The 15,305-nt window shown below is 48.5% G+C and overlaps 1 protein-coding gene across 2 annotated transcripts in view; it reads left to right on the top strand.

The window, feature by feature from the left end:
• The window catches only part of CSPP1 (centrosome and spindle pole associated protein 1), a 278,156-nt gene extending 271,504 nt beyond the window's left edge, over nt 1-6,652 (top strand). For both annotated transcript variants that reach the window (XM_075353210.1, XM_075353209.1), the window contains 2 exons: nt 2,628-2,781; nt 4,744-6,652. In XM_075353210.1, the coding sequence (XP_075209325.1) occupies nt 2,628-2,781; nt 4,744-4,973 (384 nt within the window). In that variant the 3' untranslated portion in view covers nt 4,974-6,652. The remainder of the gene's footprint in view (nt 1-2,627; nt 2,782-4,743) is intronic.
• Nucleotides 6,653-15,305: the final 8,653 nt, after the last annotated feature.

The raw sequence follows: 15,305 nt of genomic DNA, 5'->3' as shown, positions 1-15,305 counted from the left end.
CATTAGTGCATACAATGGGAGTCTATGTAACCTGCCGGCCGTATAGCCGTACATGCTGTACCAGCTGCATAGAAAAACATGTGGTTCTGCACCTTTGTTTTACACAGAGAATATGCTGATAACTCCTCCGCATAATCCAGGAGGGTATATACAACGTGCGACCAAACAGTGCAATATATATAGTACAAGCATATCTATAAGTGCACTTCTGCACTAGTGGGGTTAGCACCACAGGTGCTGCTTAACGCCTGTTGCAGCGATTGTGTGACTATCAGAATGCCAGGGTCTTCCACACTTGTCTCTGTATCGTACAGAAACTGACACTAATGGCTGCCGGCGTCCTTGTAGAGAAGGAAGCCGTGGGCGTGCCTGAGAAAGTGCGGGAATCCGGATTCACAGTGCACACAGTGAGAGGGGTGGAGTATGCAAAACATACTCCAGCTCTCAGCGCTGCTGTGCTATGCAGCGTCACGCCCCTACCCTGACTGTCAGGGCTGTGGGCGGTAACGAAGGGAGACTAGGCCCAGAAGCCGGGGACTCGAGTTAACAGCGCGGCCGCCGTAAAAGCGCGGGCCGCGCTGAAGTCCCCGGCGCACCACAAGTGCCAGCCGCGCCGCAGTCCCAGCGGCCGGCGCGACCGATTCCTAGAAGTGGCCAGCGTCCCGCCCCTCTCCTGACTGGCAGGTCTGGGGGCGGGAACGAACGGAAGCAGGCCGCAAAAGCCGGGGACTCTAGTTATCAGCGCGGCCGCCGTAAAAGCGCAGGCCGCGCTGAAGTCCCCGGCGCACTACAAGTGCCAGCCGCGCCGCAGTCCGAGCGGCCGGCGCGACCAATTCCCATAAGTGAGCCTGCTTCAGCGAAGCTGAATGAGGCCATGGCACAGGCGCCGCAGCGCTGATGTCCCCCGGCGCACTACAACACCCAGCATGCTGCGGTGTGAGCGCCAAATGCACGGGGACACAGAGTACCTTGAGGAAGCAGGGCCATGTACCTGATGTACTCCGCTCCATCCAGCATCTTCTCCAGGGGCTGTAGATGGAGCACGGTCTCAGTGCCTGGAGACCGGTAAATCCCACTTCACCCAGAGCCCTGTAAAAAGGGATGGGGAAGGAATCAGCATGTGGGCTCCTGCCGCCGTACCCGCAATGGGTACCTCAACCTTACAAACACCTCCGACATACAGTGGGGTGAGAAGGGAGCATGCTGGGGGCCCTTAGTATGGGCCCTCTTTTCTTCCATCCGACATAGTCAGCAGCTGCTGCTGACTAAAAAGTGGAGCTATGCGTGGATGTGTTGCCTCCTTCGCACAAAGCACAAAACTGGTGAGCCAGTGATCCCACTGGGGGTGTATAGCCAGAAGGGGAGGGGCCTTACACTTTTAAGTGTAATACTTTGTGTGGCCTCCGGAGGCAATAGCTATACACCCAATTGTCTGGGTCTCCCAATTAGGAGCGAAAAAGAAAATACATTGCACAGCCTACCTCAAATCCTAGAAACACAGAATGGCTGCAGTTAAAAGCTTCCCTCCACTGTTACCCTTAGGCCCTGTGGCCCTTGGAGAAAATAACTGCGGATTTTGCTGCAGAAAACCTGCGGATTTTCCAGATAAATCCGCAGGTTTATGTAAGTACAGACACTCCCCATGTTATCCTATGGGATTTGGGGAGTGCTATTTCAATGCTGCAGATTTTGCACCTGCGGAAAATGCTGCGGATTTCCCGCAACCGCAAAGAACTGCATGTCAATTATTCCTGCAGATTTTCCTGCGGACTTCCTGCCTTTCCACTAGTGAGATACAAGGGGGGAAATCTGCAGGAGTAACGCTTGAATTCCGCACGTTTTCCGCAAAAATTCCCCATGAAATCCGTAATAACGGATAGCTGTGGATTCTGGGGAGCTGCTGCGTGCATTCAAATTCCACAGGTACATTTTCTCGTGAGACATGGCCTTATAGTGGTCAAAAAAGCTGCGATATGAGGAGCTGTATGTCTTTCCTTCTGCTTTCCCTGTGACATTATTGTATAAGGGACACCATTGTCATCATTGATTTTCTTCTCTTGACAAACAAATTATAGCATCCCAACCTTTTGTGGGTATATGACATTAAGGGTATAGAATAGTATGGGGTTGACTGTGGATGTAAAAAATTACAAGTGTAGATTATTTTTTTCCTTTAAAAATATTACAGTAATTGATCAAATACTCTAACAATACAAGAATGTTTTAATACACTTAATTTACTAAAATTATTTACATGCTATAAGAGCAATAAAGTCCATGCCATTGCTACATGGCAAGGTATAGCTGGCCCAAATGGTTCTCCCACCTTTGGACCTTTCTGGCATGTGCCCTGGCACCCCACCTGATCCATATTAGCATGTCAGAACTGTAAATTGTTTCTATAAGCTCCATCAACTTTAGGAGCTTACTGCTTGGTCATGTCTCTGTATGGATGTCTGTAACATACGACCTAGACGGGAAGCATGTGCTAAAATCAATATCTAAACATTTAAGAGTTACTAGTTGACAAAGGAGATGGACCATGGTAAAAAGCCTCAGTACATTACTGATTTATTGTTCCAGGTTTTCTAATTAGTTTTTAATTTTGACCAAATATGTATCTACAGAATGACTTTCCTCCTGTGCCTCGCATCCCCCTAAACCAACCAGACCGTTACTCACTAAACTCTGCTGCTAGCTTCAATGTTGACGAACTGCGGACCAGAAATGATGAGCGTCTTAGAAGATTAAGTAATCTCCAGAAAAGCACAGTCAGTATAGGTAAGATACAGTAAAGGCCATAGGTATACACACTTTAATCATTGTAGTGTCTTGGCCCAATTTATTAATACTGACGTTTTGCATGCCAGCCTTAAAGGAAATCTATCACAGGTTTTTGCTATGTAATCTGAGAGCAGTATAATGTAGAGGCAGAGACCCTGATTGCAGTGATGTGTCACTTAGTGCCTGTGTTTTGCCATTTCAGTACAATCAGTTTTATCAGCAGAAGATTATCACTACAGGCCAATTCAACCAACCCCATCCCTGATTAGCATCTTTCTGGTAGTTCTCTGTGTACATTGTATAGTGACAATTGGTGGTGTGGGTGGAGAGTTAAGGCCCCGTCACACTAAGCAACATCGCTAGCAACATCGCTGCTAACGAACAACTTTTGTGACGTTGCTAGCGATGTTGCTGTGTGTGACATCCAGCAACAACCTGGCCCCTGCTGTGAGGTCGTTGGTTGTTGCTGAATGTCCTGGGCCATTTTTTAGTTGTTGCTGTCCCGCTGTGAAGCACAGATCGCTGTGTGTGACAGTGAGACAGCAACAACTAAATGTGCAGGCAGCAGGAGCCGGCTTCTGCGGAGGCTGGTAACCACAGTAAACATCGGGTAACCAAGAAGCCCTGTCCTTGGTTACCCGATATTTACCTTTGTTACCAGACTCCGCCGCTCTCACTGTCAGTGCCGGCTCCTGCGCTGTGCAGATGTAGCTGCAGGACACATCGGGTTAATTAACCCGATGTGTGCTGTAGCTAGGAGAGCAGGGAGCCAGCGCTAAGCGGTGTGCGCTGCTCCCTGCTCTGTGCACATGTAGCTGCAGTACACATCGGGTAATTAACCCGATGTGTGCTGTAACTAGGAGAGCAAGGAGCCAGCGCTAAGCGGTGTGCGCTGCTCCCTGCTCTGTGCACATGTAGCTGCAGCACACATCGGGTAATTAACCCGATATGTGCTGTAACTAGGAGAGCAAGGAGCCAGCGCTAAGCGGTGTGCGCTGCTCCCTGCTCTGTGCACATTTAGCTGCAGCACACATCGGGTAATTAACCCGATGTGTGCTGTAACTAGGAGAGCAGGGAGCCAGCGCTCAGTGTGCGCTGCTCCCTGCTCTCTGCACGTGTAGCTCCGTGCGCTGGTAACCAAGGTAAATATCGGGTTGGTTACCCGATATTTACCTTAGTTACCAAGCGCAGCATCTTCCATGCGGCGCTGGGGGCTGGTCACTGGTTGCTTGTGAGCTCACCAGCAACTCGTGTAGCGACGCTCCAGCAATCCCTGCCAGGTCAGGTTGCTGGTGGGATCGCTGGAGCGTCGCAGTGTGACATCTCACCAGCAACCTCCTAGCAACTTACCAGCGATCCCTATCGTTGTTGGGATCGCTGGTAAGTTGCTTAGTGTGACTGGACCTTTACACACAGGTCTGCTAAATCTACAACAGACAAAACTGTGACTCTATCAAAACTGCTGGACCCAGTTTACTAAGTGGCACATCACTGGAATCTGCTTTCAAATTACATAGCAAAAACCTGCTGACAAATTCTCTTTAATGAAAGTAGCACTGAAATGCTGAACCAATTTAGAGGTGTGTGTCTCTTTAATGACTTGAGTGCATATTTCCACTGCTGTGCGCTACCGCCATAAATGTTCACCAGTCAGGAGCTGCACTAAGTTTCTGATACAATCAACTCCACGTTTTTGGCGTTAATTAAATTTAATTTATTGGGCGAGCTTGGCAGAAAAATGACAAGCGTTGCAAACTTTTTTCACAACTTTGTTGCCGAAAAATTTTGCAACATTTCAAGATGTTCTCCTCCAGAAAAGTGTCGAAAACTCCTTGATGACTTGGGCCCATTGTGCCTATATTGTTGAATGTGCAACAAAGAATCTCTAGAAAAGATTTCCTCTACTTTTGTCCCTATTGTTTGTTCGGTTTCCAATAATATCTTTTCTCTCACCATAAGATGATGATCCAGATGGCTATGAACATGCTGAGGATTTTGTGAAACCATTTCCTGTGAAACCTAATGACAGACCCCCGTCCGTGGACACGGTAGCAACAGATCCGTGGATGCGTCCTGGTACATCAGAGACTCTCAAGAGGTTCATGGCTGGGCAAATGAGCCACGATAAATCTACCAATGACAATGCATTAACCTTCAACTGGCAGGGCCTGTCCACCGCTCATGGATAGTGCTCTACTCATTGGATTGATCTTTTCATTTCCAACATGATTTTCACCTTTTATTGTGGTTGGATTAGAAGAAACGCACATTTTTACCTGTCTCAGATGTGACCTCTCCGCACAGCCCTCTATGTGCCTTTACAAAGAGATTGAATGTCGATCACTGTAGCACTTTCCTTAATAAAGCGTAAATGAACATATACATACAGATGCTTGATACTAGATTACATTCTACTTGTTACTCTGGTTTACAGGACGTAGTGTAGCACAGATATGATTCAGGTTCTTGGCTCCCAAGGCTATTATACAGCACTTATTATACTTTAGAGCATGGCATTTAATTTGTTACTTCTGTATTTCTATTTAAACGTCTATATCCTTCCACCAGACAATGATGTAATGGAATCGACTTAATCTTGACATGTACTGTATATTTTTCACATAATGATCATTTGTGTGATAATTATGGTAAATTTGCTAAAAACCAAGGGACATAAATGCATGGATCATAAGCTTTGTGTGGCTTTTTTTACGGCCTCCTCTCTACTGGTTGGATAGTTGATGCTGAACTATTGTACTACTGACATCGGCTATGTCCAGATGCTGTCAAATAGCTTAAAGTGACTTTGTCGGCACAGAATGACTGTTCAAACCAAGTACAGGAGCACAGTGCATCATGGCGGGGCCAAACATTTAAGTGCACCTTCCCACCTGCTTGTCTTCAATCTATCTCCACTTTCCTCTTCTTTGATTGACAGCTCTGGCTTGATAGAGCCAGAGAAGAGTGGAGATAGATGGAAAAAGTAAGTAGGTGAAAGATGCACTTAAATCTTTGGCCTCACCAAGTGCCTGTTCTTGGTTTGAACAGTCATTCTGTGCTGACATATTCCCTTTAAGGTGGATCACTTCCCCTGTATTGAACCAAACCAGTCTTAAATCACCACCTTTGTCTGTGTACAAGTAGATCAGCTCAGCCACAAACCGACTCCATGATGAGTATCTGTGTCATTTGGGTCACTGGTGGCAGATGGTGGCTTCTAGTAGATGCAGGGGCAGGGCTTAAAGGGGTATTCCCATCACATACATTTATGGCATACATATATCATTGGTGCGGATCCCACAAATAAAACCTGCATTTATTTTGGTCTGTCGAGAAGTGGTCAGATTTCTTATTCCTTTATATGGAAATTCTGACAGATATTTACAGGCCATAAATGTATGAAAGAACTTGAAGAAGTCCCTACATCTGAGCAGTATTAGTGCTTTTAATTCCAGATATTACATACTTGAATTTTAGTGAGATTTTAAATTGGGAACAAAGCTTTACGGGTATCTGTATAAGGCTGCTGTCATGTTCAACAGGGAAATAGCTCTGACTTGGTTTTGTGGGTATGTCCCAGTGTAAAAGAAAAAAAATCCACAGTTAAAAGTACAACGCGACCATTAATGCGAGATTGTGGTCTAAACCCATTGTGTGCTCTAATGATAGTTTACGGGTTTCTAATCCTAGAAGCAACAACATGTGAATAAGCTAGTATTTGCTTCACGTAAAGGAGTTTGTTACTGTACATATGTGTTTTCCAGTGTGTCGTTTGCTCGTGTTTGCACTGAAACTATTTTATTATAAATCGAAGGCTGTCTAAGAAAGTATGTTTTCTAACTTAATAAAATTATATTTTATTATCTTCAACCAGATCAATTGGTCTTCTTTCAGAAACTCTAATAAAGCAACCAAGAAGATAATTCTAGAATTTAATAAGAGGGCTCATGTCTGTTAACTTTCTTGTCATTATAGGGAACCTGTCACCAGATTTGATGACATGCTGTATATAAGAGTGCAGGCCGCACTGTAGAACGTAAAAATCACTTTAAAATACTCACCTAGAAGGACGCTCCGGTGCACAACAGTCAGATGGGCTTCTCCGTTCTCTGGGAACGGTTCCTCTTTCAGCCATCACGGTCGTCCTTCTTCTGAAGCCGGTATGCATGACGCGTCCTACGTTATACATACTCGCCACTCGGCACTGAGGTCCTGTGCAGGTGCACTTTGATCTGCCCTGCTCAGGGCAGATCAAAGTATGGTAGTGCGCCTGTGCAGGACCTCAATACCGGCCTGTATATAAGAGCCCAGTGATGGTGGCCGCAGCTTATAGGCCCCAAAACTGGTGAGAGGTTCCCTTTTACGCACCACAAAATCTTAAGGGCATGTGTCCACTCTCAGGCTTCCTCACATTCTGAATGCATAGTACTCTCTCCTGTGGAGATGCTAGTGTCCTGGGATGGGAGAATGCGCTGTCCGTGCCCAAGATTAGGATTACTCACATTCTGGACACGGTGTCTTTTCTCCTGTGGAGACACTAGTGTCCTGTACGGGTGAATGCGCTGTCTGTATCCACAATCAGGATTACTGACAGCGGATTTTCGCTTTGTTCTCCCGCTCAGAACACTCGCGCCTCCGCAAGAATAAATTGACATGCTGTGACTCGGAAACCCACTCCAAAGGTCAGTTTATGCTGTGTACTGTGTATAAAAGAAGCACAGTGGGCAGAAGATTTCTATAAATCCCATACACTGTGCTTTTACTGTATATTACACCATTTTGGACACAGGGAAAATACGCTGCATCCAAAACGCTGCTGACGTTGATCATGGACACGGGACCCGAAGGAAATAATTTATTTCTTTTTCGCTCCTAATTGGGAGACCCAGACAGTGGTGTATAGCTACTGCCTCTGGAGGCCGCACAAAGAACTACACTTAAAAGTGTAAGGCCCCTCCCCTTCTGGCTATACACCCTCCCGTAGGAGTACGGATTCCTCAGTTTTAGCTTTGTGCGAAGGAGGTCAGACACGCACGCATAGCTCCATTGTTTTTAGTCAGCAGCAGCTGCTGACTATGTCGGATGGAAGAAAAGAGGGCCCATACAGGGCTCCCAGCATGCTCCCTTCTCACCCCACTGTATGTCGGAGGTGTTTGTAAGGTTGAGGTACCCATTGCGGGTACGGTGGCTGGCGCCCACATGCTGATTCCTTCCCCATCCCTTTTTACAGGGCTCTGGGTGAAGTGGGATTTACTGGTCTCCAGGCACTGAGACCGTGCTCCATCTACAGCCCCTGGAGAAGATGCTGGATGGAGCGGAGTACATCAGGGACATGGCCCTGCTTCCTCAAGGTACTCTGTGTCCCCGTGCATTTGGCGCTCACACCGCAGCATGCTGGGTGTTGTAGTGCGCCGGGGACATCAGCGCTGCGGCGCTTGTGCCATGGCCTCATTCAGCTCGCTGAAGCAGGCACACTCTTGGGGAACGGTCGCGCCGGCCGCTGGGACTGCGGCGCGGCTGGCACTTGTGGTGCGCCGGGGACTTCAGCGCGGGCCGCGCTTTTATGGCGGCCGCGCTGATAACTCGAGTCCCCGGCTTTTGCGGCCTGCTTCCGTTCGTTCCCGCCCCCAGACCTGCCAGTCAGGAGAGGGGCGGGACGCTGGTCAGTGCATCAGCGCTGAGGGCTGGAGTCGTTTTTACATACTCCAGCCCTCACAATAGGCACAGAGGGGACACTGTTTCCCGCACTTTTGTTTGGGAACTCCCACGGGCCGCCCCTCTCCACAGACGCCGGCAGCCATTCCTGCTGACACGCTGAACTACAGAGGGGAGCCGGGGAGACCCAGACAAGGAATTCTGCGCCTCTTACCCGCTATTCAGCGGGCGGTAAGCAGCCCTCAGGGCTCACCCCCTCTTGTGCCAGTAGTAATCTTAGTATTTTGTTCTGCAAATACTTTATACTGCATAGCGCTGGTCGCCCTTTGGCTATAGACTCTCTCACATTGTAGAGAGCCAACAGCATGTCGTCCACAAAACGCAAGGGTGCCAAGGCACAGACATTATATGCTTCCTGTACCGCATGTGGGACTTTTCTACCGGCAGGCTCCATTGACCCCCATTGTGTGCAGTGCTCGGCCCCTGCGGCACTTGCACAGTCGGGACCTCTGCTGGACGTGACCCAGGGTGTACCACCTGTGAATGCTGTCCAGGTGACAGGAACTGAGTTTACGGCTTTTGCTGACAGAATGACTCTCACTATGTCACAAATTCTTGACACATTGCGAGCTAGGCCTGTACTTCAGGCCACGGACACTGTGCAATCATTGCCCCCTGGTCCCCCTCAGCTGAATTACTTCCAAGCTCCGGGACGGGCGCATACACCTCAGGGTGAAGACTCTGACTCGGACGATGGCCCCAGGCAACCTAAGCGGGCTCGCTATGAGGGGCCTTCACATTCATCTCAATGGTCAGGATCCCAGCGAGATGAATCTATGGGTGATGAGGCGGACGTAACTGATCAGGATTCTGATCCTGGGACCGCTCTCAATCTAGATACACCAGATGGTGACGCCATAGTTAATGATCTTATAGCGTCCATCAATAAGATGTTAAATATTTCCCCACCAGCTCCTCTTGTAGAGGAGTCAGCTTCGCAGCACGAGAGAATCCATTTCAGATATCCTAAGCGTACATTAAGCACTTTTCTGGACCACGCTGACTTTAGAGACGCAATCCAGAAACCCCACGCTTATCCGGAAAGGCGTTTTTCTAAACGGCTTAAAGATACACGCTATCCTTTTCCCCCAGAGGTGGTCAAGGGTTGGACCCAGTGTCCAAAAGTGGATCCTCCAATTTCCAGGCTTGCAGCTAGATCCTTGGTTGCAGTTGAAGATGGAGCGGCACTTAAAGATGCCACTGACAGGCAGATGGAGCTCTGGCTGAAATCCATCTATGAAGCTATTGGAGCGTCGTTAGCGCCATCTTTTGCTGCCGTATGGGCACTCCAAGCTATCTCAGCCGGGCTTGTGCAAGTCGACTCAGTCACACGTGCATTTGCCCCGCAGGTAGCACCATTGACCTCGCAAATGGCGGCATTCGCGTCGTACGCGATTAATGCTGTTCTTGACGCTACAAGCCGCACGGCAGTGGCGTCAGCCAACTCCGTTGTTTTGCGTAGGGCCCTGTGGTTGAGACACTGGAAGGCAGATTCTCATTCCAAGAAGTGCTTAACCAATTTGCCTTTTTCTCGTGACCGATTGTTTGGAGAGCGTTTGGATGAAATCATCAAACACTCCAAGGGTAAGGACTCTTCCTTACCGCAACACAGACAAAACAAACCCCAACAGAGGAGGGGTCAGTCTGGTTATCGGTCCTTTCGAGGACCGGGCAGGTCCCAATTCTCCTCGTCAAAAAAGACTCAAAAAGACCAGAGACGCTCAGATTCTTGGAGGTCTCAGTCACGCCCAAAAAAGACAGCCGGAGGAACCGTTGCCAAGACGGCGTCCTCATGACTTGCAGTCTCCGATTCCCACACCCTCGGTCGGTGGGAGGCTTTCCCACTTTGGCGACATTTGGCTGTCACGCGTCAAAGACCGTTGGGTGAGGGATATTCTGTCTCACGGGTACAGGATAGAGTTCAGTTCTCGTCCGCCAACTCGTTTCTTCAGAACTTCTCCACCACCAGACCGAGCCGATGCTCTGTTGCAGGCGGTGGCCGCTCTAAAGGCGGAAGGAGTGGTGACCTCCGTCCCTCTTCAGGAACAAGGTCACGGTTTTTACTCCAATCTGTTTGTGGTCCCAAAAAAGGACGGATCGTATCGACCCGTCCTGGATCTAAAGTTGCTCAACAGACACGTAAAAGTCAGGAGGTTCCGGATGGAATCCCTTCGCTCCGTCATAGCCTCAATGTCTCAAGGAGATTTTCTAGCATCAATAGATATCAAAGATGCGTATCTCCACGTGCCGATTGCGCCAGAGCATCAGCGTTTCCTACGCTTCGTCATACACGACGAACACCTGCAGTTCGTAGCATTACCTTTCGGTCTGGCAACAGCCCCCCGGGTCTTCACCAAGGTCATGGCAGCAGTAGTAGCTGTTCTGCACTCGCAAGGTCACTCGGTCATCCCGTATCTAGACGACCTGCTTATAAAGGCACCCTCTCAAGAGGCATGCCAACACAGTCTGAAGGTGGCACTAGACACTCTCCAGAGTTTCGGGTGGATTATCAACTTTCCAAAGTCTCATCTAACCCCGACCCAATCTCTGACTTATCTTGGCATGGAGTTTCATACTCTCTCAGCGATAGTGAAGCTTCCACTGGACAAGCAGTGTTCGCTACGGACAGGAGTGCAATCTCTCCTTCAGAGTCAGTCGCACTCACTGAGGCGCCTCATGCATTTCCTAGGAAAGATGGTAGCAGCGATGGAGGCGGTCCCGTTCGCGCAGTTTCATCTGCGCCCTCTACAATGGGACATTCTACGCCAATGGGATGGGAAATCGACGTCCCTCGACAGGACTGTCTCCCTCTCTCAGACTGCCAAGGACTCTCTGCGTTGGTGGCTTCTCCCCACCTCATTGTCACAGGGAAAGTCGTTCCTACCCCCATCCTGGGCAGTGGTCACGACGGATGCGAGCCTATCAGGGTGGGGAGCGGTGTTTCTCCACCACAGGGCTCAGGGGACGTGGACTCAGGAAGAGTCCACCCTGCAGATCAATGTTCTGGAAATCAGAGCAGTCTATCTTGCTCTGCGAGCCTTCCAACAATGGCTGGAAGGCAAGCAGATTCGGATTCAGTCGGACAATTCCACGGCGGTGGCGTACATCAACCACCAAGGGGGAACACGCAGTCGCCAAGCCTTTCAAGAAGTCCGGCGGATTTTGACGTGGGTGGAAAGCAAAGCGTCCACCATATCCGCAGTTCACATTCCAGGCGTGGAAAACTGGGAAGCAGACTTTCTCAGTCGCCAGGGCATGGACGCAGGAGAATGGTCCCTTCACCCGGACGTGTTTCAGCAGATCTGTTGCCGCTGGGGGACGCCGGACGTCGATCTGATGGCGTCACGGCACAACAACAAGGTCCCAGTTTTCATGGCACGGTCTCACGATCACCGAGCGCTGGCGGCAGACGCCTTGGTTCAGGATTGGTCGCAATTCCGACTACCCTATGTGTTCCCACCTCTAGCATTGTTACCCAGAGTTCTCAGGAAAATCAGGTCCGACTGCCATCGAGCCATTCTCGTCGCTCCAGACTGGCCAAGAAGGTCGTGGTACCCGGATCTGTGGCATCTCACGGTAGGCCAACCGTGGGCACTGCCAGACCGTCCAGATTTACTGTCTCAAGGGCCGTTTTTCCATCTGAATTCTGCGGCCCTGAACCTGACTGTGTGGCCATTGAGTCCTGGATCCTAGCGGCCTCAGGTTTATCTCATGAAGTTGTTGCCACAATGAGACAGGCTAGGAAACCATCCTCAGCTAAGATCTATCACAGGACGTGGAAGATATTCTTAGCTTGGTGCTTGGCTCAGGGAGTTTCTCCCTGGCCATTTGCATTGCCAATTTTTCTTTCCTTCCTGCAGTCTGGGTTGGAAAAAGGTTTGTCGCTTAGCTCTCTTAAGGGTCAAGTCTCCGCGCTATCCGTATTCTTTCAGAAGCGCTTGGCACGGCTTTCTAAAGTACGCACGTTTCTCCAAGGAGTTTGTCATATCGTTCCTCCTTACAGACGGCCATTGGAACCCTGGGATCTAAACAAGGTTCTCATTGCTCTCCAGAAGCCGCCTTTCGAGCCTTTGAAAGAGGTTTCCCTTTCTCGGCTTTCACAAAAAGTAGTTTTTCTTGTGGCGGTCACGTCTCTTCGAAGAGTGTCCGAGCTAGCGGCGTTATCTTGCAAATCTCCCTTCCTGGTGTTTCACCAAGACAAGGTAGTACTGCGTCCAATTCCAGAGTTTTCTCCCAAGGTGGTTTCTTCCTTTCATCTCAATCAGGATATCACTTTGCCATCTTTGTGTCCGCATCCAGTTCACCAATTTGAAAAAGGTTTACATCTGTTGGACCTGGTGAGAGCACTCAGGATTTACATTTCTCGCACGGCGTCTCTGCGTCGTTCTGATGCGCTCTTTGTCCTAGTCGCTGGTCAGCATAAGGGATCGCAAGCTTCCAAATCCACCCTGGCGCGGTGGATCAAGGAACCAATTCTTCACACATACCGTTCTGCTGGGCTTCCGATTCCATCTGGACTGAAGGCCCATTCTACCAGAGCCGTGGGTGCGTCCTGGGCATTGCGGCATCAGGCTACGGCTCAGCAGGTGTGCCAGGCGGCTACCTGGTCGAGTCTGCACACGTTTACCAAACATTATCAAGTGCATACCTACGCTTCGGCAGATGCCAGCCTAGGTAGACAGGTCCTTCAGGCGGCGGTGGCCCACCTGTAGGAAAGGGCTGTCTGACAGCCCGTTCATGTGGTATCTTTTTACCCACCCAGGGACTGCTTTTGGACGTCCCACTGTCTGGGTCTCCCAATTAGGAGCGAAAAAGAAGAAGGGAATTTTGTTTACTTACCGTAAATTCCTTTTCTTCTAGCTCCAATTGGGAGACCCAGCACCCGCCCTATTTGTTCTTAGGGTTTCGTTTTTCGGGTGCACATGTTGTTCATGCAAGTTCTCCGATCTTGTTATCGGATTGAATTTGTTTTTGAAACTGTTATTGGCTTTCCTCCTTCTTGCTTTGGTACTAAAACTGAGGAATCCGTACTCCTACGGGAGGGTGTATAGCCAGAAGGGGAGGGGCCTTACACTTTTAAGTGTAGTTCTTTGTGCGGCCTCCAGAGGCAGTAGCTATACACCACTGTCTGGGTCTCCCAATTGGAGCTAGAAGAAAAGGAATTTACGGTAAGTAAACAAAATTCCCTTCTTTTTTAAAGGCGTTGAATAACCAAGGTAAACAAATCAAGCCCTACCAATCATCTGACACTCCTGAGCTGAAATTTGAGATCACTGGTTTCTGCTTCTTTTTCCCATGATTTGGAAATGTCACCAATCACTGGATGAGGCAGGTTAGTGCCTAACACAGACAATTATTTTTAGGCATGATGGTTTTTAAACAAATGTAGGAATATTCATCTTCCAGGATCCCAGAGGTTACAGCGCAGAATGCTCCGGAGGTCTTAGCAGATTCTAGAAGAGTTGTCTTTGTTCAGAAGTTGACAGCAGCAAATCAGTGGCTGCAGAGGTCCTGTTGGCTTCCAAACTGAACAGATTTGGCTTCTGGAGGTGGCACAGACCTCTTGAGTAACCTGCACTACGTCAACTGTGATGCTAAAAGGGAAATATGCCTTTGTCTGTTGTTTTAAAACCATCAATGCCTTATTTAAAAAAAAAATAAAAAGTATTTCAGTATCCGACAACCATATTATTTTCTCTGACAGTGATCGACTAAACAGGCCTTTCTTAACATCAACAGGTTTTAACATCAGTCAAAGCCATTAAATTAAAAATCGGCTGTAACAGCTTACCTATCATAGTCATTACACTCTGAACCCTCTTTTACCATGTAAGGTAGACATTTATACCTGGAATTTGAGACCTTAGGTCCCATTTCCCATCCAATCAGCATTCTAGGGCCTGTATAGATACTGCAAATTTAGCGTCTTTTTTTGTGCGAAACTATGACAGAAATTATGTCACTAAGGGAACACTCTATATACTTTGTATGGCCATATTCACACTTTTGCTTCCCGTCAGGGTTAGACAACTGTTGATGAAAAAATTAAAGAATAAAGCATGCAAGTTGCAGAAACCTAATTGGAACCCTTATGAGCCCCATAGATCGTCAATGTTTTTGTTGGTATATGTATGGAGAATATAATCAAGACAGTATCTTTCACCTTAAAAGGGTCTTTACCCTGAAATATATATTTATATACAGTACAGACCAAACATTTAGACACACCTTTTCATCTCTAGAACAACTGTTAAGAGGAGACTTTGTGCAGCAGGCCTTCATGGTAAAATAGCTGCTAGGAAACCACTGCTAAGGACAGGCAACAAGCAGAAGAGACTTGTTTGGGCTAAAGAACACAAGGAATGGACATTAGACCAGTGGAAATCTGTGCTTTGGTCTGATGAGTCCAAATTTGAGATCTTTAGATCCAACCACCGTGTCTTTGTAGAAAAGGTGAACGGATGGAGTCTACATGCCTGGTTCCCACTGTGAAGCATGGAGGAGGAGGTGTGATGGTGTGGGGGTGCTTTTCTGGTGACACTGTTGGGGATTTATTCAAAATTGAAGGCATACAGAACCAGCATGGCTACCACAGCATCTTGCAACGGTGTGCTGTTCCATCCGGTTTGCGTTTAGTTGGACCATCATTTATTTTTCAACAGGACAATGACCCCAAACACACCTCCAGGCTGTGTAAGGGCTATTTGACTAAGAAGGAGAGTGATGGGGTGCTACACCAGATGACCTGGTCTCCACAGTCACCAGACCTGAACCCAATCGAGATGGTTTGGGGTGAGCAGGACCAC

Source organism: Anomaloglossus baeobatrachus, chromosome 6, assembly GCF_048569485.1.
Source record: "Anomaloglossus baeobatrachus isolate aAnoBae1 chromosome 6, aAnoBae1.hap1, whole genome shotgun sequence".
NCBI classification, from domain to species: Eukaryota; Metazoa; Chordata; class Amphibia; order Anura; family Aromobatidae; genus Anomaloglossus; species Anomaloglossus baeobatrachus.
Note: the sequence above shows the minus strand (reverse complement) of the source record. Positions and strands in the feature narration are given on the sequence as shown.